Raw genomic sequence first — 26,850 nt, 5'->3', positions numbered from 1 at the left:
CTTCCCTGTCAGGCTTCTCATCACTATTTAGTAGCCAACAGCCAGCCAAAATAGCACCATTAAACTTAAATTACACATAATGCGTCCTGCAGAAGTTTATCTCCTTATCAAAATGGGGAAAATTGCCCTTTTTAGTGAACAAATGAGGTTTCTTCCACACATGCAAATGGCATATATAAAAATCTTGTCATTGAAGCCAAAAGTTCACCCTCAGGTATTGTCAGAGGACTAATAGCTGCATGAACTATGCCTCAAATAATTAGCATAGCTAAATGTTTTCCATAAAATGCCCTTCAGACAAAATCAGTTATTCCTGCTATGCAGTATTTCAAGATATTGTCAGAAAGAAAAACTTCATGCACAACTGTCACATCACCTCTTTGAAATAAGACAAAGAAGGCAATTAAAACAATGCTGTTAGCACTAATGGTTTTGACTGAACATTTCTACGAAGCTATTACCAACTCCAAATATATTTAATATCTACTTTTTTGTTATTTGCAAGTGTTCTAGCTAGAAAGGTTATTTATTATTCATCCCTCCCCTTAGTTTGCCATACAGAAAACCTGCACACAGTTTTTTTTGACTAAGAACATTTTATTAATAACTACAACTATTATCAACAAATACAACCTGGATTATACATATTGGTAAGCCTAACTTTCATTATTGTAGAAAAAATTCCAAACGTAAGTTTTTCAGTCACTGTGCTTCAATACCATTTCCAGTTCTGACACCCAATCTGGGTCATCTTCCTCAAAGTCCCTAAAAACAGATTTCAAAATGTTACTTTGCAAAATAATCCCACTTCATAAAGAAATATATATATATATATTTAAATTACACAATAACTAGGAGAAATACTGTTGAAAATCTCAGTGGAAGAGGCTTATTTCCTGCACTACTGCAGTTAAGGAGCCAGTAGGGGTTCCATTTTGAATTTAACCACATAAGTTTTTACCAGGAGCAAAGAATCATACACCAAGAAACTATGTATGTGTTGATATTAATGGCTTGCAGTTGAACTGCAGTAACGTACTTAAGCAGTTCATGTCCCAGTGCCACCAAAATAAGCAATGACATAGACTAAGGGTTTGAGATCCTAATTCCCACCCCCCAAAGATACACACATCTGTAAAATAGAGCATTTCTGTTCAGAACATGTTGACATACTTTGCTTTTTCAAAAGCAGGAAAAATAGGTCACATAAGCAGAACATACAAGTTGAAAAGTCTGTACAAATATGTCTTCAATAAGTAGGTTCAAAAGTGATTTTATTGCACTGTGCATGAAAGAGTAGGAAAGTTAATACACAGATACAGCAAACATACCACTAGTGAGTGGTTTTGCTGTTGCTTATCTGATTTCAAGGTCAGAGTACAAAGACGATTCATGGAAGAAGGGTTTGCACATTACTGTGGATCTAATTTCATCTCATACTTTAATTTTTGCAAAGTCACCAGCAAAACTAATCTGCTAATAACAAGCAACCTGTTTAATCTCAACATCATCAATAACTATAAATGTAGCAAAGAAAGTATTTAAGATATTAAAATTTAGTAACATTTGATATCATTATTTAACAGAGAGATGAATTGCAAAAAATACCGCCTTTTTTCAAGGGGAATTTTTTTTTTTTTTTTGAAAACTCACTTTAAGGAACCAAAGAAAAGAAAAATTAAAGGATGTTATTTGGACATACGTGTCATCTTCATCAGATCTAGGCTCAAGTCTCTCAGGATCTATGACAATAGCTTCATGTTCCCCATCTACCGTATCAGATGCTTCTGATGCTTCAGTTTCATCAGCAAGTGGACCTCTTAATGTATTTTCAGAAGCTTTGAAATGATAAAAATAAGCGTCACCAAAATCCTTAATTTTAGAAAAATAAAATTAGACATATAAACAGGTGTCTTTCAAATTTATCTTCAGTTTTATGCAAATTCCAGTACAAGCTATTACCTAACTGGGGAGATAACTAGTAACAAAATTGAGGCGGACACCAAATATTTATGACTGCAGCTATGCATATCTACAGACTACAATTACCTTTTGCCATGCCATCTTACCATCCTGTCTTCAAAATAGGGCAGTACTGACTCAGTGATGGTGGATTACCTGGAGGGGTTACAGCCCCGTTATTGCACCTTCCTAACACACACACTGTGCCAGTTAGCAGGATGGAGACTGTATGGCTCTGCTGTCTCTGCTGTAAGTGACAAACTCATTCAGTCTTCAAGCCGTAAGTAAAAGTCCTTCATAAAGAGATGTACAAAGACTGGAGATGTACAATCACTCAGGAATTCTTGGTTTGGATTTCCCTTTTTTTTTTTTTTTTTCCCCAAGTCCACTTTTCATTCCATAAACAAACAAACAAAAACCAGTCTGTTGTGACATGAACACACAATCTCCATGCATAGGGCCTACATATCTTAGAAAAATAAGTCTCTATTGATAAACATATTTACAAAACCGTTTGGGGATTTACCTGCTTTATAAATTGTGTATGTTTTAAATGCTAAGCTGATTTCTGCGTTACTGAGAAAGTTCATCAGGGTCTGAGGTGTTTCCTTGTTCCACTGTTTACGTGGCTTATGTTCACTGTAGTTTATGACAGAGCCATCTAGGTATAAAATCATTAATAAATACTTCTTAGATGAAATTGCATTAGCAGCACGGATTGCAAAGAGCACATTTAAGAAAAAGAAAAAAAAGGAAGAAAGGAAGAAAAGTTGCAGCCTGTTAGCACCACTGGCCTCTTCTAACATACTACATTTGACATCTAGAGCAAAGAAAATTACAGAATGTAACATTGCAACTTCTGTTCTCAGGGAGCCAGCAGAAACCAAGACCTCATGTGAGGAGCCAGAGTCTCTGCAAGCTTATTTGGTGGCTCTAAGAAGCTCACAAAAAGGAGCCTGTGGCCATTTTTGTGCCTTTTAATGGCAGAATATCTAAATACATGCATTTTTCTGTCTTCTTTCACTGCCCTTGATATTATCAGCATGTAACACTTGCATCTCCTATCTCATCTGATTACTCAAATCTGTATGACTTATTTCACTAGCATGTATGTATACACATTTACTTAGAACACATCTCCAAAATCAAATGAAAATTTTCTAACAATCTAATATGGTAGGGGTCAGTTTAAACCTGCGACATTTGTCAGAGGAAATCCCATATTAAATGTTCCTGTTAAAAGCTGTTAGTACAGAAGAAGGACAAATCTCTGCCTCACATCTGAGGTACATCATTAGTTGTTCTTGTCATTGGCATTATCTGTACATTAAGTGACTACAGAAGTAGAGGCAGGGATGTTACGTGCTCCCAACAGAGTGCTGTATTTGAAAGACCAGCAGCTGCATTCTGCATCAAATTAATTTTGCATGGTATCTTCAGGATTACACTGACAAATGGCATGTAAAGAGGAGGGTTGGTAGCATAACTTTTTATCGATGATTACAGTTTTAGGGTTTCTAACATTGTCTCTGGCTTTGCAGCCCTCCTGTCACCCAAGACCACTAAGAAATTATTAGTGTCAAATGTATCTTCATCACAGTGGACTTCTGGAGTGTTGGTTAGTAGAATATTTTAAAAATATTTTTACATCATTTTAAATATTATCTGTAATTCTCTGGCTTTTAAAATTCGTGAAGAAGTACTGATATTACTTAAATTAAAAATGCATAAAGACACATTTAATTAAATCTTACTTTTAACGTCTTCAGATGTAAAACTGGCAGAAAGCAAGGAAGCATTTTCCAGGACATCCACTACGGTATTAAATGACCTCTTTTCCCATTTTCTCCTTTGGGGATGTGATGAATCAGTAATTCCTGGGAGGACTTCAGAAGTTTCTGCTGTAACTGCAACAACACCAAGATGATAACCAGCATCTAACCAGTTTTTCATTGTTTTTTCAAGCAAGTACTAAGAGTACAGCACTTCATATTTAATTCTATGGGTGTAAGTCACAACCCCTTTTATTAAGATCAGTAAAACGGTGTATTTACTCCATACCAAATGTTTTCAAACAATATGTTTTAAAATAGTTTGGCCAAGATTAATACTACTTTTAAATCTCAGATGAGCGGTAGGAGACAATATATTAATTCCAGACGTAGCAGGCAGTGGCATGGTTTTATACAGATGCAGGCTTGTATGCTTTACCTGTTTAAATGGCTGGATCAATGACATTTAAATGTCACTACATAGAGCGACATTCATAAGCCTTAAAACTGTAAGACTTACCCTCTGCATCAGTTTTCCTTTGCTCCTTTGTGCATTTATTCAAATCCTTAGAAATATTTTCACTTTTCAAGTTGCTATGCTTGCTGCTTTCATCTTTGCTTTGCTTTAAAAGAATAAGGACCACATTAATCTTTATCTTTGCCGTCCAGAAAAACAAAGCAGTACTATTGGCATGGCATTAATTATTTTAGTTTTGCTACAAGAGAGCTGGCCTAAGGATCTGAAAACTAAACTGCTGACACCATGAAGGCAATGGCAAGTGCTACATCTATTATTACACACTTCATGCTGTTTCCCTTTCTTGACACACTCTGTTTATGAAGCAAAGCACAAATGTAGTGTTTTTTTTTTTTCCTAAACAATTGAAAATAGTAGCAGAATCAAGATAAATGAGTCATATTCCAAGAGAAAACAAGATGCACCCAAATATTAAGATTCTCAGATTGACAAGTCCATTAAAAGAAAAAAAAAAATAGCCCTCCTGGCAACATATTTTGAAAAATATACTCAATTTGGCTGGGACAGGCTGTGCTACAATCTATCCAGAAGTGATTTCTTGGTCACCTGTGACTTACTTCCCTTCACCTGGAATCTCACATGGGCACTAAAATCTGAGAATTGTGAGAATTATGTCCAGACTGGACTGTTTCTACAGCAGCCTGTTCAAAATGTGTCCCAAAAGCAAAGAAAATACACTATTTTATGCAGTATCCCAAAATTTACAAAAACAAGAGAGGTGTTTTTATTTATTTATTTTTGACAGGTCTATAACAAAATCCACTTTGGAACTCAGCTAAACGTGGAAAACATCAAAATGTTACAAAGGTGTGAAATTGAAACTGCAGCGGAACTTTGCAATTTTGAGTGCAGATGACAGCTGACATACTAGATGGTTTGGTTTAGCCTACTAAGTTTTCAAAATGCTTTTTTTTTTTTTTTTCTATAATACAGAACATTTTAAATTGCTAAAATGTAAATTTCATATTTATATCTGCATACGCACCTTACTTTCTTTCTTATTTGAGCTTCCACCAGCCGTAACGCTACCTGACACATTAAGGGACAGACACAGGAGTTAGTACGTTTGGCAAACCTCCATGGTAAAGTGATGTTTGAGAGGTATGGCATCATTACCACTGAACCAGGTGATGAAAATTATGTGAAAGCTTCTTCACGCTCATGTCAATGTATCTCATCCTCAACAGGGAGTCCCTGTATTATTAATTTCCTCTGAACATTTCTGCAGTAAAATAGTACTGCAAACATGTGGTTGTTACAATTTTGGGTGTAGTTAAATTTATGCAGAAGAAAAAATCCCAAATCCTCTATAAAAATTAAATTGTAGGAAAAATAACTTGTTTCACCATATTCTGGAAAAGAAAGCTCTGTCATTTAAAATAGATGGAATAACTACAAGTTTTTCTCATTTTAAAATTGATAGCTTAATTCTAGCAGAACTCTAAAATTTAAAAATGTATGTATTGTAGCTCTGCACTGTATTTCTGGTGGAGGGAAGCTAATGATGTACAGCACTCAGCTATGCCCCATTAAAAGCCTTCTAATATGAAGCCTCATGTTGGAATGCAACATACACCCTTCAAGCATTTTCCATACAAGTTCAAGAATGTTACATTTTGAAATAATTAAAATTTGATTGCAGCATATAATGTTAATGTTTTATAGTTGTAATTAAGATCTTACAATTCCTAGGCGTTTTATCATTCCTGTATCAAGAAAAAGGTTGCTGACTTACCTTGTGGTCTCAGTGCCGTGCCTTCATGTTTCCTGGTTTCCTTTAATGTCTGCTTGAATTCATCTGCCACCTGGAATGGGTATGTAAAGACACCAGTACAGGACCATTTTAATCTTTCTCTAGTTATTGTATATGTTATTTGTTAAAAATGGACCTACTATACAACAGAATTGTGACAGCAGTGTCTAATTTCAGCAGCATCAGGTCAATACTCAACTTTTCTTTTTAAAACAAACCCTTCCTACAAAAGTATTTACAGCTTTTAGCATAGGACCTACACAATAGAACATTTTTGTTATATATACACTACCAAATTACAAAATAGATCGATTTAGTATCTAAAAACGTAGATACTACTGCTCAAACCCAGAGACAAACATTATACCATACCTCAGGAGGCAAACAGTTTTTGATAAATTTGGCCAAGCAACTCCTTTTAAGAATCGTACTGGCTGATGGACGATCCTTGGGATTTCTCTTAAACATCTGTTTTATTAAATACTGAAGTTCATAGGAATAGTGACATGGTAGTGGATTGTAGGATCCTCTGCAGATCTTTAGGATGAGGTGTTTCCAGCTTTTTGCTTGAAACTGTGTTAAAAATAAATGAACATTAGAGCACAGAGTTTAAGAATAAGGTAAGAAGAAACTGATGTGATTTCAGAGCACCTTTAATATTTATTATACAAAAACATGTGGTATGCATCTACGTAGGCTCTCTATAACCACACTGATTTAGATCCCAATTTGAGAATTTCAGGCCCGTAATTCAGAGATGTGGAACAATGACCCTGTGTGAACACATCAGTAACTCCTTCATATTTTTGAATGAAAAAATCTGGTTTTAGTTGAAACTTTATATTGTGATCACAATACTTCTTGCAAGTAATAAGAATGAATAAGAACTGGTAAGAATGAAGGGTTTACTACTACTCTTGCCTATCTGTATGAGATAGCTTAGATATGAGTATGAGATAGCTACTTTTCCCAGCTGTTACCAGCCTTCAGCCAGGAGTTACTGCTGTCAGGCACAAGTCACTGGACAACTGGAGTTATCAGTGGGGACAGCTAAAACCAGACAGCAACAACCTGAGCTAAAACAGCTGAGAACTTCTCTCTCCATGCACAAAGAGCGTTCTTATGGTAGACCCCATTGGCTCTGCAGCCGAGCATCCATGGTGTGCAGCAGCCTTTTATATCACCTCTGACAGGCTATGCAAGAACAGGTAGGACCGTTGCATAAAAACAAGTACGTAACACTTCACTGCTGCCAAAAAGGAAAAGATGCTCCACTCCTTGATACCCCAGCTCTAAGCACTGCCTAAATAGCTGTCACACTGCCACAGACATACTCAGGGTACCACACGTCCATGCACATGTCCCTATTACTCAGTCACAAGCAGTATGAACTCCTAAACTCTTGTCCTGCTAGCAGCTGCAGCTGTAGAAAATGCTTGGCTAACACACAGGATTTCAAGGTACAGGAGTAACTTGATGAAATGAAACTGCTGCTTACAAAAACGTAAGACAGAATGACCTTAAATTAGGACAGCCCCTTTTTCTTGCCAAAACAACTTATCCTGAAAAGGCCCCTCATCTTTGCCATGTGTCTGTATATAGGAGCCAGAGGAAATTACCACATAGGAAGCACGGCATCAATGATGTTTAAACACAAGTGTCCCAGAAATGACAGACCTACAGAACCGTATTTCCAGCTTCTCTCTGTCCCAGTACAACAGTGACTTGTTTGATTTGCCTGAATAAGCAACAGGTGTAACAATCAATCACTGATGTGAAGCAGCAAACTGCTTACTACTTATTAATATTTTGCTATAGTTGCATACGATATATGCTTGTTAACAGAGATTTTCAGTGTCCTTGCCTCCATCTTCTGGGATCACCTTGATCCCATAAAATGCAATGCTTGTTCCAGCGTCCCCACAGGTACCTCGAACCAGTCCCGCACCCACTGGACTTAGTAAGCCCCAGATCACCTCACTGACAGTGAAGGAAACCAAGCTAGCAAGAAAGAAAAAACATATTTTCTAAAAATTTAGGAGAATGATTGTTTCACCAAAGGGTTCAACAGGTCCATGAGCTGCTGAAACACAGAAGGCACGTAAGAGAGAAGGGTTGAGAAGGGCAGAGCAGTGCTTCCCTCTTTCATAAGCAGCAGCAACAAATACATCAGTCAAATATGTAATTGGCTGTGAACCCATCAAAGTACAATTAACTGCTATTTGAAGTTTTAGGAATTCCAACAGTGCTCTACTAGCAAGAAAGCCATACTTACTGGATGTGTAAGAGTGCACAGCTCGTACAGAATGCATCCCAGAGACCATATATCGCTGTAGGCACAGAGAAAGATGAGAGAAAATTGGAGCCAAAAATTGAAATTTAATAGCAAATAAAACAGCCCAGCAAAAGTGTAATTCACTACGTGTGCATAAAGGAATTAAGTAAACTAAAATAAATGTAAGTAATCATAAAAGTCAATACAACAATGTGTTTAGCCTCTCCAGTGGAAAGAATCTTGCTTATTTTAACCCACCCTAAAGTAAATAAGGGTGACTGCCATACAATTGTAACAGACTTCTCATTCCCAGAACGTCTCCTAAGCGATTTGCTTTGGTGATATTTATCTCTTTCTGTACTACAAAGCCTTTGTGCTACATGGCCCTAAACAACAGATGGCAGCCGCGGGATCCTAGTTCCGAGAGCTGGAATTCTGGCCCCTGCCAGTAAGCATTCTCCTGCTGGGAAACCATCGTGTTCTTCCACAGCAAGCAAGTAGTGCCACCCCCGCAAAAAAAAAAAAAAAAAAAAAATCAAGTTACCCCTTGCTCAATTCAGACCAAATACAGATCGGCTGCATAGCCAGATTTAAATAACAATAAAAAAGATGTAAGTCAGTCAGGCATTATTTGTGACCCCTGAACACACAAATACCTTTTGTTGTTGTATGGCATGCTTTCCCAGATTTCTGGAGGAACATAATAAGGGGTTCCAACATATGTGCAAGCATATGCCCCTGGACTATTGAAACGACAAAGAAAAGTCACATGAAAAGTAATGCCTTAAAACATTCTGTACTACTTATATATGATTAAAAAAAAAACTTTACACCACTGAGATCAGTGGAGATATCCACATACTGTGCAAGAAGACGTGCAGATCCAAAATCCCCCAGTTTTACTTTTCCATTTTGGGTGAGGAAGATGTTCTGCATTTCAACAGAAGAACAGTTTTACACACTTAGGTATCTGTTTTTCTAGGAAATGTTTCTGCAGTTTGCATACAAAGAAAAGGAGCAGATAATAATTTCTGATCTTTGATATTTCCTTTTACTTGCTTCACCTAGTACTCCTAGAAAAAAAAAGTTAAGAACTACGCTTTGTTTAAAGGCAAATGGAACAGTAATACAGGCCCAAAGCATTAGCAAAGAAAGAATCAGACCTTAGAAATGCCTTAATCTCACTGCTGCACTCAGAACCCTAAGGACACAGTTTCTTCTGAATTTCTACCTTGTTGCTAGGAAATAGTAAGAAAAAAAAAATAAAGAAAGGCAAGATATTTACAAACTGCGTACTCCATACACATTTTTCATGCTTCTGTTATTGTTTTAAGTTACCTGCAGCCTGCCACCAGCAATTGGTGCTCTCAGCAGTGTGGATATGAAGGGTATAGCTATACCTAGGTGATGTTTAAGGCCACAACGTTCCATCATTCCATACACCCAGCAATTTCATCTACTTAATATTCTCTAGTTCAAATGGAGAATATAGCGTGTAGCAGTACCAGGAAATTATGACAGAGGGATTTGAACATTTGCATGCAGAGGAGCTTGTAAACGGCAAAAAAAAAACTGCACACTTCACCTTGGATTTGATATCCCTGTGCAACACACGTTTATCGTGAATGTGTTTCACACCCAGGCACATCTGCACAAACCAGTGAAGGATCTGAAAAGAGTAATGGAGAGTTATAATGGTTCAATACTGTATGTAATGATTACTTCACTCATAGATTTAAAAAACAAAACAAAACAAAACAAAACAAAAAGGCATGTTCAGAATACCTGGGAGTTAGAAGTAACTCCAGCACAGTGTCCTCTGGTTACCATGGAAGACTGAATTCTTTAAGGTAAAGTGTAATTTCACATGGCAGAAGGAATGCTTACTGCATCTTGAAAAATCTAATAATATGTAACAATAACAAAGCTAGGGACTCACTCTCTGATGGTCATTATCACAGAATGGTTGGGGTTGGAAGGGACCTTAAAGCCCACCTGGTCCCACACCCCTGCCATGGGCAGGGACACCTCCCACCAGCCCAGGTTGCCCAAAGCCCCATCCAGCCTGGCCTTGAGCACCTCCAGGGATGGGGCATCCACAGCTTCTCTGGGCAGCCTGTGCCAGGGCCTCACCACCCTCTGAGGGAAGAATTTCTTCCTCATATCTAATCTAAACCTATCCTCTTTAGTTTGAAACCATTCCCCCCTTGTCCTACCACTACACCCCCTGACAAGGAGTCCCTCCCCACCTTTCCTGTAGCCCCCTTCAGGTACTGGAAGGCCGCTGTAAGGTCTCCCTGGAGCCTTCTCTTCTCCAGGCTGAACAACCCCAACTCCCTCAGCATGTCTTCAAAGGAGAGGCTCTCCAGCCCTTTGATCAACCTTGTGGCCCTCCTCTGAACTTGTTCTAATATGTCTAATTATAATCATGACAATTACAATTTCACAGCAAATAAGCAGATTAAAAGGCTTGCACTGAGATAATAGATTATTTCTAAAATGAAACGTATTATATTTAAATTTACAAAATAAAGTTCCTAGAGATACTCAGACAATCTAAGTATTACAGTAGGTGAGGATTCTGTTCTTTTCATTTGAACTGAGATGATGCTTCTAAACTACAGGAAGTCATTTCCAATCACTACGGTGTAACTTTGAACCTTCTGTGAAGTAACTTTATAGCTTCTCTGATAAAAGGAGTTCATGCACGCTGAATGCTTCAAACGTTTAACTGCTACACATTTTATTTAGTCTCCTGGTTATTTTCATGTATCTCATCAGAGGGTCTTATTTGCTTCCAGTTTGCAGTACCTCTTAATAGGCTCTAAATTCTGGCTGGTTTGTGTTAAATTTTTACTTGATAGCGTAAATTTATGCATTCAAACCTGTCTTTATTTTTAACAGCCTGTGCATTTCTCACATACAGACAGCAATTTTTTTCTTACTCCTTTTACAGTCCAGTAATTACCTTGTTCTGCTGGACGTTATCAAGTAGTAATGTTTCTCTCCTATCTATAAGTACCTTGTTTCATTTAAGGTGTCTGTATATCTATGGCTTGTTTTCTGTGACAGAGTGTGCTTCAGTTTACATGAAGAAGGATTCCTAGGTCCTTGTTTCAAAACTATTTCTTACCATGTCTTCAGGGAACAACTTTCCTCTTTGGTGCTTAATCTTTTCCATTAGATCTCCATCATCACAATATTCCATCACTATATACAGATGTCCATCAGCTAAATTTTAGGTAATTTAAGAATAATTAGTAATTTAATGAACAGGATAATTATATTATCTTTACTATAAAGCTCCAAATACATGCTATATATTATGAATTACATGTATAATAAATATGTATTATAAACATGTGCTTTGTTTACAACATTTATGATAAACAAAAAAAAAACAAACACACTGATCCCCAAAGAGTACGCAACTTATAAACAAATACAGATACTTCAAATTGTTTTATTTACCTTCAAATGATTCCTTATAGGCAACAATATTTGGGTGCTTCATTTTAGCCAAAAGAATAGCTTCCTTCCTAGAGTTCTCTACATCAGATGAAGACTGAAATGAAATGTACATTTATATAAAGGTTACTCTTGTAGATTTTCATATATATATGCATGATGGACCTCATTTATTTTCAGAATCATTCTTCAATTTACTTTTTTTTCAGTTATTTTAAGAAGTCTTTTAGAAACTTGAAAACTCCATCATTTTTAGCACAAGGGGTATTATTAATTAAAGACTTCTTCCTGGGTGTCTTCCTAGTTCAGTTAATGATTTCCTATTTTAACAGCATAGAACTATGTAACAACAAACCAGCACACACCGATTTTGGAACAGCTGACAGCCATACTGTGTGAACTCAGCATAAAACCAAGTGCCCAGGTATTAGCTTAGTTTCAGCCTCAATACAGCCAGTGCCTCCCATTGTGTGATTTTTTTTGGTTACCTAAATGCAGAGCAGGTAACCTGAGTAAGTGCTTTTCAACAATAACATAAAGCTAATTTCTTCATCAGGTATTACAGATGAAATCTAGATTCTAGTGAAGTTGATGAGAATCCAGTCAAATACATCAGGGGAACAAGTATTTAATCCTATCACATTTTCTGAAACAGAACAGATTTTACTATTATTATGCATATCAAGTCAGACACAGGTGCAGCCCGGCTATACACCATGCAGATGCCTAATAAATTGAACCCTCAGCAAAGGCATTCAGAGTTTCCAAACTGTATTGAGAGTTATGTTTGTTTTTAAAGTGGATGGGGAGGTGATGCGTGTGTAATACCTACCATAGGAAGTCTTATTTCCTTCATTGCATACTTCTGGTCAGTAATTTTGTGATGAACGAGGAGAGCTCTCCCGAAGGATCCCTCCCCTAATACTTTCAGCACTTCATATCCTTCCATTCTGTACAAACTTAGGTTCAACGCTTCTTTTCAAACATTCCCCTTTATAAGATTATCTTCTAAATTTTGTCACGAACTTGATCCACTTTTTTTTTTGACATTTGTTAATACAATCTGCGTGAGAAAAAAAATAAGGGCAGAGGATAAATGTGGTATATTGGTACCTACAACTGCTCAGCGTTATCGTAACACAGTTCTCATCGCTGCTATCATGACTGATGAACGCTTCAGGAAATTCAATTCAAAACAAATCTTTTTGTTCCCTGTGCTTCCACAGATAACGGCACACAAAACACAGATGCACAATAATGGACACGATAAACTCCAAGCTTTCAGAGACGATTCTCACCCAAACCAGCAAGAAACTGGCTTGTGCAAGGCTGGTGGTGCACACATGCAAGGACCCCTACAACTAGCAGATGCACAGAGCGTGTGGTTCCCTTAAAATGTAGGTATTTTCAGCTTTCTATGTTTCAAATATCACTTTGCATACACGGCAGCACTCACAGCTCAACGCCTTGATGAATCGTTTCCGAAAGGAGCATCTCAGGGCACCCTGGGGGTTCCCGGTGGTTTCAGTACCTGTGGTCACCGCTTCGCTGCTTGGGTGAGGGGGAACCTGAGCCCCCAGGGGACCCGAAGAGACCCTAGGGGACGCGAGGAGCCCCCAGGGGACCAGGCAGGGACAAGGCCGGTCCCTGTGGCAGGGTTGGGGCCAGGGCCGGGGCCAGGGCCGGGCCGTGAGGGGACGAGCGGCGAAATGGCCGCGGGCGGGCTCTGGGAGAGGCCCCGGCCCCAGCCCCGATCCCAGCCCCTGAGGCGGAGCCGCCCGGGCAAGGCGGGGCCCGGCCGCGGCGGAGGGTGGGGGGTCGGGGGCTGAGGTGTGGGGTTTGGGGGTCTGCTCTGTGGGGTGCTGGGGGCTGAGGTGTGGGGTGGGACCGGGGAGCTCCTCGGAGCAAGGAGGGGGGCTGAGACCCGGCGTTGGTTGGTAATGAGGTGCCCGCAAACAGCACCGCCCCCCCCGCTGGTGCCTTCAGAGTCTCCTCGGAGTCTGTTGCATAAAAGCCAAAAGACTAAGAACGGAGGGAATAAATAAGTAAATGAAAAACTGGGCACTGTCTGCTTCAGCAACACACCCTGCGGTCACGAAGATCCCTCAGTGGGTGCTTGGATTTCCCTATGTGATCAGGAGAGGTCTCTGAAGAAAATGTAATGCAACAGCACTACAAGCATCTAACAAGAACCCAGGCTTGAAATGAACAGAAGTGTCTTTTCTGCAAATACAAGGCCCTACCTGGCTGTAAAAACTTGAGTCATTTTAGGACTGAAGGCTAAACGTAAAACATTTCATGACATTTTGCTTTGACAGCTCACTTTCAAAAGTCAACTAAAATAATTGACTAAAATATAATTTACTCAAGTAATCTATCTGGACTTTTCCAAAGCATGTGATGCCATCCCATATGACATCCTGGTCTCTAATTTGGAGAGACGTGGATTTGACAGATGGACCACCTGGTGGGTAAGGAATGGGCTGGATGGTCACACTCAGAGTTGTGGTTAACAGCGTTATGTCCAGATGGAGGCCAGTGACAAGTGGCATTCCTCAGGGGTCGGTACTGGGACCAGTACTGTGCTGGCAACACACAGTGGGATCGAGTGTGCCCTCAGCAAGCTTGCTGATGACACCAAGCTGAGTGGCGCAGCTGACACGTTGGAGGGGAGGGATGCCATCTGGAGGGACCTGGACAGGCTTCAGAGGTGGGCCTGTGTGAACCTGATGAGGTTCAGCAAGGCCAAGTGCAAGGTCCTGCACCTGGGCAAGCACAAATACAGGCTGGGCAGAGAATGGATTGAGAGCAGTCCTGAGGAGAAGGAGCTGGGGATTCTGGTGGATGAAAAGCTTGAAATGAGCCAGCAGCATGCACTTGCGGCCCAGAAAGCCAACAATATCCTAGGCTGCATGGGAAGAAGCACAACCATTAGGCCAAAGAAGATGATTGTCACCCTCTATTCCGCTCTCATGAGACCCCACCTGGAGTACTGTGTTCAGCTCTAGGGCCCCCAACATAAGAACATGGACCAGAGGGTGACAAAGATGATCTGAGGGCTGGAGCACCTCACCTACAGAGACAGGAGTTCAGGTTACTCATCCTGAAGACGAGAAGGCTCTGGGGAGACCTTATAGCAGCCTTCCAGTACCAAAGAGAGACTTTTTGTCAGGGAGTATAGTGATAGGACAAGGAAGAATGGCTTTAGACTAGATATAAGGAAAAGTTCCTCACTGTGAGGCTGATGAGGCACTACTGGAACAGGTTACCTAGAGACAATATGGATATCCCTGGTTGTTCAAGGCCAGGTTTCAAGGGGCTTTGAACAACCTGGTCTAGTGGGAGGTGCCCCTGCTGTGGGGTTGGAGCTAGATGATTGTTAATGGCACTTCCACCCCAAACCATTCTCCAAGTCTGTGATTTTAATTTTCAGGAATCCAGTCTCAGGACTGTAGACACGTTCCACAATTAGTTTCTAAACCAAAGCCCCAAAACAAAGAACAAATACAACTCAGTTGATTAGTTTAATAAATCTGCCATATTACAGACCAATGCAAACCAATATTATAACAGTCACGTAGTAATTAGTGTATCGGGCCCCATCTAAAGTAGATTAACTGATCGTGAATAATCCATTTAGATAATGGGATTATACTCAGTTTCGTTGAAATACCCCGTAAAAATGGATACCGCAGTTCAAGCTAGTTGTACACCTACCTTACTATCTGGTTTCAGTTTTCAAAACTAAATGCTGCTGTAGTAGATACTGCCCTACTGGAATTCCTAAGTTATTTTTGTTCCTTAAACTACAAGTTAGAATATGCAATTCTAAATATTTATAGGAATTGTAACAGGAAAACAGTTGATATTATATTACAATCACTGAGATGCGATATGAAGTGTGTTAAATCTAATTCTTAATTCAGTAAATAACGTCAGTCATATTTAACATGATGACCCTGACGTTTGTAAGTACCAGAACAGACCAATATATTTACCACAAGAGTTTGAAAGCACAGAATACACATTTAGAAGTTTAGTGACTCAGTCAGATTTCATCCTAAGCCCTCCCAAGTTTTAGATACCACCTCTCTTGAAGCTGCTAAAAATACATAAAAATCCCACCCAAGCTTCCTTAAAAAGGATCCAAAGGATCTGTCCCTCCCATGTAGTGTTGATACTGATTTTTACTCTTCCACTTCAACGGTTTCTTCCTTCAGCTCATTGTTCTGGTTGTGGAGAAGTGCAGCGGCTTTGGGTTCCAGTTCTCCCAGTTCAAATGAAGAGATGCATGAATCTTTATCTTTAGGAGTATCTAAGGACTTGGACATCTTCTCCCGAATGCGTAGGGAATATCGCAAAGGGGTCACGATTTTCAGGTCTTTAACACTGGAGTCAGTCGCCTCATGGTGCAGCTTCGCACTTAAGAAAATTAAAATGTTATTTAATGCAGGCACACAATCATACAAACTCATCTAGCAGGAACAGGTCATTACCCCTGTTCAATACTTCCATGTTCCCATAGACAAAGGAAACAGCAAACAAACCCTTTCCTATCCATGCAGTTAAAGCTGGACATACAACTCTTTTCTTGGCAAAATATTTTAATCTGGTAAAACTCCTGAGAAGTTTCTAAAGGAGGATTCCCCCCCAACACACACAGTTCCATCAGAAAACTACTGTTCCCCTTGTCAGGGACAGCAGACAGCTGCCAGGAGCCCAGCTTCAACACATTCCAAAACTGAGCACAACTTCCTGGAGTCTGTTATCTCAAACGGAACTTTGTAGAAAAGGAGAATTCAACTGTTATCTGTTTTGTCCTAGGATTACCATCCAGATTCTTGCATTAAGAGACAGTTAAGATAATTTTTACATGACAGTTGCATCTTGTTTACTTTCCCTGCACTTTTTGACATATAAACACATTCATATTTGAGAAAGGACAGAATAGAGGCACCAAACTTCCCTTTATGTAGCACAGTGTAGAACAAAGATATTTGATTACCCTGCATTGAGGCATTTCAAAGCCAAGCGTTTCATTTGAATTCAAGGAAACCCATGAATTTATTTTAAAAGACTATTTTTTGAAGGAACAAGAAGCAATCCTACAAACTTAACTTCTCAAGTGCTTTTAACTCACAGAAGCAGTGCCTCCCTGTTTCAAAATGGCCAAACTTACTGTTGCCCCACGTACTGCAAACTTTCCAGAGTTACCTTCTGTAATCTTACCTGTCCAGGTATGGTGTGGTAGGTGGGTTGCATCTCATCATGGAAGTTGTGTCATTCTTCTTCTCAGGAGAATTAACTGCTTGGGCTAGCTCTCTCACCCCATCTTCATTCTGCTCTTCTGTTTCGCGTTTTCCTTTGTTTTTTGTACGTGCTTTCGCTTTGTGCTTCTTGTTCTTTTTTGGCAAGATCTCTCCTTCTGGTTTCAAGTCTATTTCTTCTTCTATTTCTTCTTTTTTGTTCACTTCATTGCCAGTCTCTGCCTTCTTATCATCACTCTCTGCTTTCTGGTCATCACAGTTGAGACTCTTGAAGGTCTCCTGAACCTGCTCGAGAGATGAATTGGGTTCCTCGCTGACCTCCTCTGCCTCTATCTGAGCTTCTGTCTTGCTGACCTCCTCTGCTTCTGTCTGAGCGTCTATCACAGCACGCCCTGAAAATAAAATATTGAAGAAAGTACAGCTGTGAGTAGTTACAACTAAAGAGAAGGTAATATTTTTAGGGAGATCTCTGTATCCGTGAAGTTTTACAGAAGAATGAAAGTAACCAATGCTATGCCGTAGCAAGACTGAGCATCTGCTATTGAAACAGCTTGCACAAAGAAGCAACTGACTTTTAGCTCACAATATCTTTTTTTTTTTTTAATTTACTATTTGATACTCAGGCTAAAAAGGCTGCACAGTGTTGATTTGAGAGAGCTTAAGCAGGAAGTTTGAATATAAAAGCATCTCCACTACCCATCTTAACATGTCCACAGTCAAAAGGGATGATTTTAGACAAGGTTCTTTTCATATTAAGTACAGAATGATCACAGAGAAGCTTCCATAAAAGAATCTGGTATAAGCATAAATAGTGTAAGCGGTTAATTTGTGTTGCCAGTCAAGCCAGGCATTTAGCTACAATAAAATATTCAAACTTACCATCCTCACACTTAATCAGGCTTTCGGTGTTTTTCATAATATCTATTAGCATGCGTCGTAGTTCATCTTTAGGCTGGAAAAAGAAGTTTTATTTTAGAAAACAGTTCCAAAATTATTTACTATTTCAACTTATTTGGCTTAAGTTAAAGTGGTACATCCTACACAATGTTCAAAACCCTGTAATGCTGTTCAAACATAACTCAGAACAAAAATTAATCCTGTGTTTTCTGTATTGGGTGCCCTAAAGCTGTATTTGATGCCCTGATATCTTGCTGGTAATAAAGCAAAGGAACTAAGCTGATCAACAATGTAAAATTAAGTTCTGTTTGGGGTTTCTAGTAATACCAGAAGTCTCAATCCTTTATTTCTTTAGGCAGAACATCATAAGATACTTTAATGATCCTAAACCTTTCTTCTTGAAAGCAGTTAGGATCTACAGTTACAGAGCAAACCAAATTCAAATCTGTGCATTCAGATGGTTCAGATGACTTCCTTATCATACAAGCATTTATTGAAATCAGCAGTACCTGTATTTTACATGCTCTATACTTTCACGCCTTTTTATTTGTTCATCTCAGACTACACAACAAGTTGCTCACCATTGCTCCTGCCAAAATAGCCTCCTCATAGACAGCAACAAGCTTTTCAGGAGGGCCTGTCCGTTCAAGATGCATCCAGCAGATCCAGTATTTTGCAAGCTTTTTAGCCCCAGGAGTGCTCTGTATCAGATCTTGCAACATGGCACGTACTTTATCGCCTTCACATCCCTAAAAGCGACATGACAGAAGAGAATCAAACACAGTGAACATCCCTAGGCACTGTGTTTTTTTACCAGTTTTGACCTAAAGGAGTTGTTTTTTTTTTCAAGAGCGACCCTGAAAGTTGAAGATAACAAGCATTTACAAGACTGAACTATGAACTTGAGCACAACTGTCATTCAGCTATTTATACCATTTATACCATCCCTTTTACATCCAATGCTGACTAGTCCATAGATAGTTTCAGAACTACTTTAAAAAGACTTTCAGAATCCAGACAAGTTTGTGCAAATGTAAACATGTTTCAGATGACTGACTTCATAGCTATTCTCATTACTTAATATCTCTTCTAATTTATTATTTTACCGTTATTGCCTTATCTCATTGGTAGTTCAATGAGTTAGTGAAGTTGAGCAACAACTGTTTGTTGTTTTTTTTCATTTGTCAGCAAAAACTATGATCTTGCTTAATTTGGGGAGCAGTTAACCCCCTGCATCTGATTCACAGGTCCATCATCATGTCCATAGGATTTTCATGCTGTAGGGGCCTACGTAAGTAGAATTGGTAGGCAAGAGATTGAACACCTGCTCAGATAACTGCAGACATTCCGCAAGAGTCTTGTTGACTTTTTCACTGTGTAACGCGTGATCTAAGGAACCGCCAGCAGAAGAAAATTCCTGCTCTTCACTCTTAAGCCGGGTTTCCAGAACCACGGATATAGGTGGCCTCTTCATCACTTTTCCTCTGGATGCCCTCCATTCAGCCAGGCGAATTCTGCATTTAAGAACATTATTAGTGGTAGTGAAACAGAAATTAGATTTTTACATTAACTGACATTAATTGGGTAGTCACACAAAGACACACTTTTGTATCCAGGTGGTCCTCTAATCCTCCCTCTTTAATCCTATGAGGCATCCTAAGAGGCATATTGTTGCCATTTAGGTCTGCACAGAAATTTCAGAACCATGCACATCACCCCACCTACTTCAGGTACTTGACAAGTCAGGATTCTTTCATCTCTCCCTTTTCAGCAGCAACAAGAGTCTTTGGCTATAGACCCTGATTTTTAGAGGGTAAAAACCACCCCTGATTCATTGGTCTGTTGCCTGTCTTCTGTAATCTCCATCACCCAGTTCAGAGCAGAAAAACTAGAACAAGACTCTCTAAAGACACAAAACATTGAGACCAGCATAAGATGACCCTGTCACAGAGCCTATAAAACCTGAAAATCGTGCATAAGTGTAATTCAGTTCATAGAAGTTTCATTTCAACCCCATCACCCTACAATCAGGGGCTTTTGGTAAATGCAACTTTTTCCAAGGAGCTCTACCAAGAACGCCGAATAACTTCTAAATTTAGGAATCTTTACCCTATCATCTAGGCAGCATTCACCAAGCTGAAAAATATTTAATTGGAAAGTGCTCTCCTCGAGTTCACAGACACTCTCACTTCTATATACATCTTGCAGCATTTTTTATTTTTAAAAGCACTGCTGTGCAGGGGCAATTAATTTACAGAAGCATCCATCATGCTCAAGATTGTCAGAACAGTTTGCCTAAAAACCAGAGTGCAAACAATATTGAACTTTCTAACTGCATAAATACAAGCTGTAAGCCTGGAGAGCTACTGCAATTAGTCTGAATCCTAATTTCACACTATTAGGTCTACAGTTCTGGTCTGCCACCTTTCAGCATCAAGTTCAAACACTCAGTTCTTAACTTTCAGTGCATCTACAGCAAGAAGTAATTTATTTATTATTTCTTCACTGAAAATTAACAAGTTCTTGGAAAGCAGGTGTGAACACCTCACGAGATCAAGCTATAACACGGTGACTATTCAGTTACCTTCTCTCTTCTGCTGACTCTTTCAGCAAAACAGATTTCCTGTTGCCATTAATTTTAGAATCCTGCCCTGTCTTCATGCCAGGAAGAACTGAAACTGCTTTTGCTGGGGCTTCTGGTTTTGCATCTTCACGGCAATCCACAGGTTTCTTCACTCCTACTACTCCACGGTCAGAACTGTTCGAAGCAGCCTTCAGTGGCTGTGGTCCCCTTCCAATCGTTTTTTGGATCATTCCTTTCTTTGGTACTACACCGTTAGGTTTCACAGAATTAGAATAATTTGTGACTTTGATGGTCTTCAGAACTACATCGCAGTTGCTTGTGGACAAAGCTTTCACTGCTGGCTTGGTGGTAGAAGTAACAATTTTCTTGTCTGGCAAAGAACTCTTTTCCCCTTCACTTTTTGGTGCTTTTCGGAAGGAGTTTATCTTGGATTGGATAACTTTGCCACGATACGTACCAAGCACCGGTTTCTTTGTTAGGCTGACATTTGAATTCTGCTTTTCTGCAATCAGCTGCTTCTCTTTTATGCTTTTTATATACAAGAAGGACTTGGTAAGTGTTACGTGCTGTGATTTTATTTCAGTGACTTTATCCTTGGAAGTAAGATCTTCACCATCATAGCTTGTCCCGGATGCCAGTGTTATCACAGAAGATTTTAAAACAACATTTTCTTCTGAAGTTGTACTTGATTGGTCCCATGAAAGTTTATTAGCATTCTCTTTATCCTCCTGAAGTGAAAAGCACATCCACAGAGACGTTAGATGCATGTTCATGCTACGTATTACTCATGTTTCTAAGAGACTTTCACTTGTTTATAGGAATAGAGTATTTAGCAGTAAATGCCAATGTAAAGGAGGCAGTATTTATACAATTAGTGTATGCATGCACACCAAAGTAGAACATTTGTCAACTATTATTCCAGAATTCACATCCCAAAATCCAATAAGGATTCTTTTAAAGTCTGCTTGGGAGTAAGGGGGCCCAACCCAAGGGCTAAACTCCTCTTACAGAAAGAGAATTCCTTTAAAGCAACTGACAGCTTTTAACTGCCAAGACTGCCTTCCAAGAGAGTGATAAGCTACGAACAAATATCTCAGTTTGAATAACCCATCCCTTAATGGCAGCACCATTCCTCCCCTTAGCATGGATTGCTGACTGACACCACGTAGTGAGTAAAACCTTTAACTAGGTCACTAGGACATGCTACCAAAGGAGGGAGAATCTGTTAAAATGAGATGTAGGATGCTGGGGATAAAAATGGACGCTTGAGTTTTACACCTCATGACCTCTAGCAGAGGAGAATGTGAAATGGGATCTGGTCTCTTCCTCCAAAGAAGTTACTCTACAGCAACTAATACAGCATTGTCCAAATGGAAGCTTATGGCATAGTGAAAGATTCAAAAGCAAGGGAAAAAAAAACAAACACAAACAACATGAATAGCACAGAGAAGTCTACAGAAGCTGTTATTCTTCTTTAATGAAATATCCTTGACTGTAAGAACTGTTCTGCATCTCATTCTCCGATCAGTCATTCAGGATTAGAAGTTGGGGCTTGGCCAGGCCAGTAACTAGTTCTCAAATACAAGTGCTGCTATTTATTTATTTTATACTACGTGAAATCCCTGTCATTTAAGTCATGTTTAAAAATCACAACACATTAAAATGGACCAAAATACCCCTCTTCAAGAAATTTCTAAAAAAAACATTCATACTTTGGAAAGTGCTCACATTTGACATTTTTTCCAACACTCAGTTTTGAGATTTTAAGTTTTTTGCTTTTCTCTTCAAATAATGGTAGGTTTCTCAAGTCTTTCAGATGCCAAACTGAAAACAATCTAACACGAATACTGGCTTTCTGTCGAGTTTTATTTTGCCCTTCTCATGATGACAGGTCTGGAGAGGAATCTGCTATTTCTAGCAGCACCACCACATACAACTTAATTCTGGAAAACTTAAACAAAATGATATCTAATGACATCATTAATATCAATATCTTAAACAAAATGATATCTAATGTGTACTCACATTAGATATTCAGCATCTACTTCCGACTGCATTACAACTGACAAACCACGTGTTTAACAGTGTTTTGTTTTGGTTTTTGTTTGTTTTTAAAGTAACCAAGCATACTATATGAATCATCTGCTGGCAGAAGATTTTGCTCAGATTTTACATAACATCTCCGAAGGCTGAAAATGCATATGAAAAATTCCAAGAGTCCCAAGAAAAGGTGACAAAATTGAATCATTACTGGCAATAATCCCTCCTCCGGTCAGGTACAAACTGAATACCAGAACAATCCATTACATGCAGCCCCGTGGCAGCTCTCTAAAAAGCAAATATTAAGCTGCCACTGAATAAAGGCTTAACTAAATGCACCTCTGCACATGCAAAACTTTCATGTTCTGGAAATCAGGTATCTTAAATGTGGTTTAAGAGAGTGGAATGTTGCAGCCACAGAAACAGAGAGCCATCAGTATTTGAGTATCAAAGACTTACCATTTCTGGCTTTGGAGATGCTGACAGGTTTTTGTCTTGCAGTTTATTGCTGACTGCTCGCCTAGTTCCGCTACTGCTTAAGAAACAAAAAATAAAACTTAAACCATCCTGCAATGTAACAGAAGAATGTATTTTTTAAAGTAAGTTCATATGGTCCAGAAGGCAGTCTACAGGCGAAGCATTTCTGTTCAGAACGTGCTCGTCCCTCAGAAAAGACAAATGCTAAGCAAGCACCGGTCATGGCTCAGACTGCAAAACATCCCCTTGTGCACCACAGAGAGCTGGCTAACCGAGGCAGGGAAGGAAAGATAACAGACCACATTTACTGCAGGTGCCATTCACATGTTTAGGGATGAGCACCAATCTGCATGGCATGATGCATCTGCTACAGAAGGTCAAATTCCCTGCTGCAGTTGAAGTGGAGGGAGGAATGGCTGCCTGCAGATGGAAGCTGAAGCTCAGCTACTGCAATTAAGAGGCCAGGCCATTTGAGTTGAGTCTGAATAAAGATACGTCAACATAGATGGCCAGTCTACACTGTGGAATAGTAACGGCCTCAAGAGAGGGAAATAACTGCAAAATAAAAGCATTAGGCATAGTCACAAGCACGATGGCTCTGAACAATGAGTTAACTGAAGGCCATGAAAAACCCTGGAGCTTCATAGCCAGAGAAGAAACGGAAAGCAAGGAAAAGTAGTAAAGTAGATAGAACTACACCAAAATTATTGGCAGAATTAAAGTAGTCAGCACTGGTTTTCTAAAGCAAGACAGTTTTCTACAGCATTAAAGCACCTGCCTTTTCCAGCTACATGGAGCAGGTATTTGACAGATGGTATTTATCCTTGCCGTTTATGTGTATGTTATATTCAAAGGTCACTGCTCAGTTAGATTTGTACTACCAAGAAGTTCCGTGTGCTGTTGACCACTACGGGACCTTAACACTTCAAGCACACAAAATGATGAACAACACTTTCCATTTAGAGAGGAATACGTTTCGAAATTAAATTTACCACTTGCAAAAATATTGATGTGACAAAGCTACACCAGAAAGTACTGTTGGAGCTAGAATCCTCTGTACTTCACAACACCACCTTCTCTAAAGAAGCTTTTCTTTCTTATTGGGAGGTCTGATAATGAATGCCCCAGCTTCAGAAAACAAGATTAAATACAATAACAATATAACAAGTCAATAACAAGTTAAGAAGTGCTAATTATGGATGATAGGTGTCTGCATGCTGTGTATAGAAAGTTATGCCTGTCTACCAGCCATCACACAGCCTGGGTTCTATTACAACAATATTTTCTGCTAAAAGCAAATGTAAAGTAATAGCTACAAAATATACTGAAACTAGGTAACTGGATTGTGAACACATGCTGCATAACCTGAGTAGAAAAAGAGAAAAAAGGTGTTTGTAGAAGGTAGGTTGTAGAGGCGAATAGTAAATTGGCATCTGAAATAAGATGTCTGCCATGCAGGTGTCCTGTTCTGTCTTAGTCTCCAGTGGAACAAGTGACACACTTCCCAGCTTGCATCTATTAAGACAACGCACTTGTTTAACAAAACCTGTCAGTGCTTGCTGCCAATAAAAGGACTTTCAGCAATCCAGGTGTTCACCAGTCTTGTTACATGGTCTCACCTTTTGATTGAGCTTTGCTGTAAGTACTGCTGCTCACACCTTTCCCACCAACCACGCCACCTCCTAAAGGAACAGAAGCTAACAGTAACAGTACCTGATCGGTGTCTTGTTTTCTTGAATGGGCACGCCAGAAAAAGACTTTTTTCTTGACAGATACTCTTCAACTTTTTGTCTTCTCTGTTCTAGTGGGTTTAAAAAGAAATCGTATTACATTCTAGTACATTTTCATCTACAGTGGTAATGCCTCTTCGAAAACTGGAAGAGTTACAAAAATGTGTAGTTAAGAAAGCATCAAAATATTAACAGATGTGAAAGACGCGCACACGAACCCATCTGGCCAGGTGTAAAATCACTTCCTTCTCTTACAGACCAAGCATGGGAGTTAATTACAGTGTAAAATGATCTTGAAAAGGCCTTAAGCCAGCCCCCACTATCTTAACGCAGAAAGTCATCCCAGAACAAGATGCTATTTCCCGTCTTCTTGCTGGTTGACTACGGAGCAGACTGTCAGCCCTTCACAGGTCTACATCGCTGATCTGTAAATTTTAGAGCCCCTGTCTCCACACATGACCTTGGCTTGCTGGAAGCAGCTGGAATAGGATGATCCTGCCCAAAGCAGAACCGAAGCACCCACACTGTCAGTCTGGATGTTTCATACTTCAGAAATCTCCATCAACATGTTCCCTCAGCACTATGACATTTCTGCATTACTGAAGTTCAGACAATAAAAGTTGTTAAAATACTGTCTTTGAGACCCCAATGTTAACCCTGTAAGGCAAGAAAAGAATTAAGCACTCAACTGAGCAATCTGGGGTTTCAAAATAATAACAATAAAAATTGTCATCCCACAGAATGTGGTAATTGTCCTCAGAGCCTCCTCCTTGCATGGGAGAGCTGAAAAGGGCAAGTTTTCTCATGCCCTGACACACCAAAGCCAGTAGACACACAGCCAGTAGAACAGACTGAGACCTAGGTGTCTAAGTTAGGAGGAAGGAAAGGAGCTTGCAGAGGCAAGTCCTGCAGAGATGTCTCTGTCAAGAACGTCTGTAGACGTGCGTGAAGGCTGCCACAGCATTCTGCTTCTTAATTTCAGGTTAATTTCAGATGGAGAGCAATGTACTATTTGTAACTGAGCATTTGCATTAGGATTCAGCTTCTGTTTGGATCATAATAAGCCTAAAGCCGTTTCCATTGCTTTTACCGTTTAAAAGAATATTTAAGATTAATTAAAGCCTGCAGCCTTTTTTCAAGAAGTGTTCTTCTCTTAATGCCCTGCATTAAAGAACAGAACAGAAAAATACAAAGCAGCAAGTAATTTGAACAAATACTTAAAAGACTGTTTACATGCTTAGTGCAGTGGGATGTGCAAGGTTCCCCTCTTGGAGCTCAGGCTGTGCTTTTGCAAAGTGACTTGTGTCTGGACATGACATACATCTCCCTCAGGAAGAGGCACTGATTCTAGTGTGCCACCTACCTCCTCCATCGGCCACAGGGAGAGCCACAGAACCACCTAGGTTGGAAGAGACCTCCAGGATCACCGAGCCCAACCTCTGACCTAACACTAACCAGTCCTTCGCTAAACCATATCCCTAAGCTCTACATCTAAACGTCTTTTACAGACCTCCAGGGATGGTGACTACACCACTTCCCTGGGCAGCCCATTCCAATGCCTCACAACCATTTAGGTAAAGAAGTTCTTCATAATATCCAACCTAAACCTCCCCTGGCACAGCTTTAGCCCATTCCCCCTCATCCTGTCACCAGGCATGTAGGAGAACAGACCAACCCCCACCTCGCTACAGCCTCCTTTAAGGTACTGTAGAGTGCGATAAGGTCACCCCGAGCCTCCTCTTCTGCAGGCAGAACAACACCAAAACCTTACACGTATTTCCCTGACGGGGCAAGAAGCTGCCGTGAGGAACCACCGCCGCCTGGGCACCGCCAAGCAGCCCTCACACCTCCACCTCCCCACAAGGAGAAAAACCCCGAGCCCCACAGGAAACAAAATAAAAAAACAGAGCACCCCAGGCACACAGAGGAAAGAATCGACCCCTGAGAGGTGCACTTCTCCCTCAGCCTTACCTCTGAAGGCGGGCTCTGCCCTGCGGCTGGGGGGAAGCCGTGCCGCCATGGCCGCCGCGCCGTTTGAACCGCCCGCCGCGGGGCTTGAACGCGCCAATGGCCGCCCGCCCCTCCCG

At 39.9% G+C, this 26,850-nt stretch overlaps 2 protein-coding genes across 6 annotated transcripts; both read right to left on the bottom strand.

The window, feature by feature from the left end:
- Nucleotides 1-576: 576 nt before the first annotated feature.
- Nucleotides 577-13,519, bottom strand: NEK3 (NIMA related kinase 3). Of its 4 annotated transcripts, none has more exons than XM_084526004.1 (16): nt 13,225-13,519; nt 12,601-12,831; nt 11,772-11,865; nt 11,434-11,531; nt 9,886-9,969; nt 9,163-9,230; nt 8,957-9,043; nt 8,301-8,355; nt 6,398-6,598; nt 6,008-6,077; nt 5,258-5,301; nt 4,255-4,357; nt 3,717-3,869; nt 2,489-2,623; nt 1,703-1,838; nt 577-765 (listed from the first exon to the last, which is right to left on the bottom strand). In XM_084526004.1, the coding sequence occupies exons 2-16, from the start codon at nt 12,715-12,717 to the stop codon at nt 699-701; spliced, it is 1,512 nt and encodes a 503-aa protein (XP_084382130.1). In that variant the 5' UTR covers nt 12,718-12,831; nt 13,225-13,519; the 3' UTR covers nt 577-698. The 4 variants fall into 4 exon arrangements, with proteins under 4 accessions (XP_084382130.1, XP_084382132.1, XP_084382133.1 ...); XM_084526006.1 differs by having other exon boundaries at nt 3,717-3,863; nt 13,225-13,518; XM_084526007.1 differs by having other exon boundaries at nt 3,717-3,863; nt 13,300-13,515.
- Nucleotides 13,520-15,279: 1,760 nt separating this feature from the next.
- On the bottom strand, nt 15,280-26,830 carry CKAP2 (cytoskeleton associated protein 2). Of its 2 annotated transcripts, none has more exons than XM_084537035.1 (9): nt 26,735-26,830; nt 24,747-24,834; nt 23,016-23,088; nt 20,517-21,244; nt 19,257-19,446; nt 18,514-18,681; nt 17,915-17,987; nt 16,998-17,427; nt 15,280-16,190 (listed from the first exon to the last, which is right to left on the bottom strand). In XM_084537035.1, exons 1-9 carry the CDS (start codon nt 26,781-26,783, stop codon nt 15,956-15,958), a joined length of 2,034 nt encoding a protein of 677 aa, XP_084393161.1. In that variant the 5' UTR covers nt 26,784-26,830; the 3' UTR covers nt 15,280-15,955. The 2 variants fall into 2 exon arrangements, with proteins under 2 accessions (XP_084393161.1, XP_084393160.1); XM_084537034.1 differs by having other exon boundaries at nt 23,016-23,091; nt 26,735-26,822.
- Nucleotides 26,831-26,850: the final 20 nt, after the last annotated feature.

The sequence above is a fragment of the Aythya ferina genome (genome assembly GCF_964211825.1).
Source record: "Aythya ferina genome assembly, chromosome: 1".
NCBI lineage: Eukaryota > Metazoa > Chordata > Aves > Anseriformes > Anatidae > Aythya > Aythya ferina.
The sequence above is the reverse complement of the archived record's forward strand: the minus strand, read 5'-3'. Positions and strand labels throughout refer to the sequence as shown.

Coding starts and splice junctions, on each gene's coding strand:
- NEK3 (XM_084526004.1), bottom strand. CDS start 12,717: ATGGAAGGATATGAAGTGCTGAAAGTATTAGGGGAGGGATCCTTCGGG. Junction 11,866..12,600: donor AGGAAATAAGACTTCCTATG/GTAGGTATTACA, acceptor ATTTCATTTCAG/TCTTCATCTGATGTAGAGAA. Junction 8,356..8,956: donor ATGCCATACAACAACAAAAG/GTATTTGTGTGT, acceptor CTGTGCCTACAG/CGATATATGGTCTCTGGGAT.
- CKAP2 (XM_084537034.1), bottom strand. CDS start 26,783: ATGGCGGCACGGCTTCCCCCCAGCCGCAGGGCAGAGCCCGCCTTCAGA. Junction 24,835..26,734: donor GGCAGAGCCCGCCTTCAGAG/GTAAGGCTGAGG, acceptor TAAACCCACTAG/AACAGAGAAGACAAAAAGTT. Junction 18,682..19,256: donor GTCTGCAGTTATCTGAGCAG/GTGTTCAATCTC, acceptor TGTCGCTTTTAG/GGATGTGAAGGCGATAAAGT.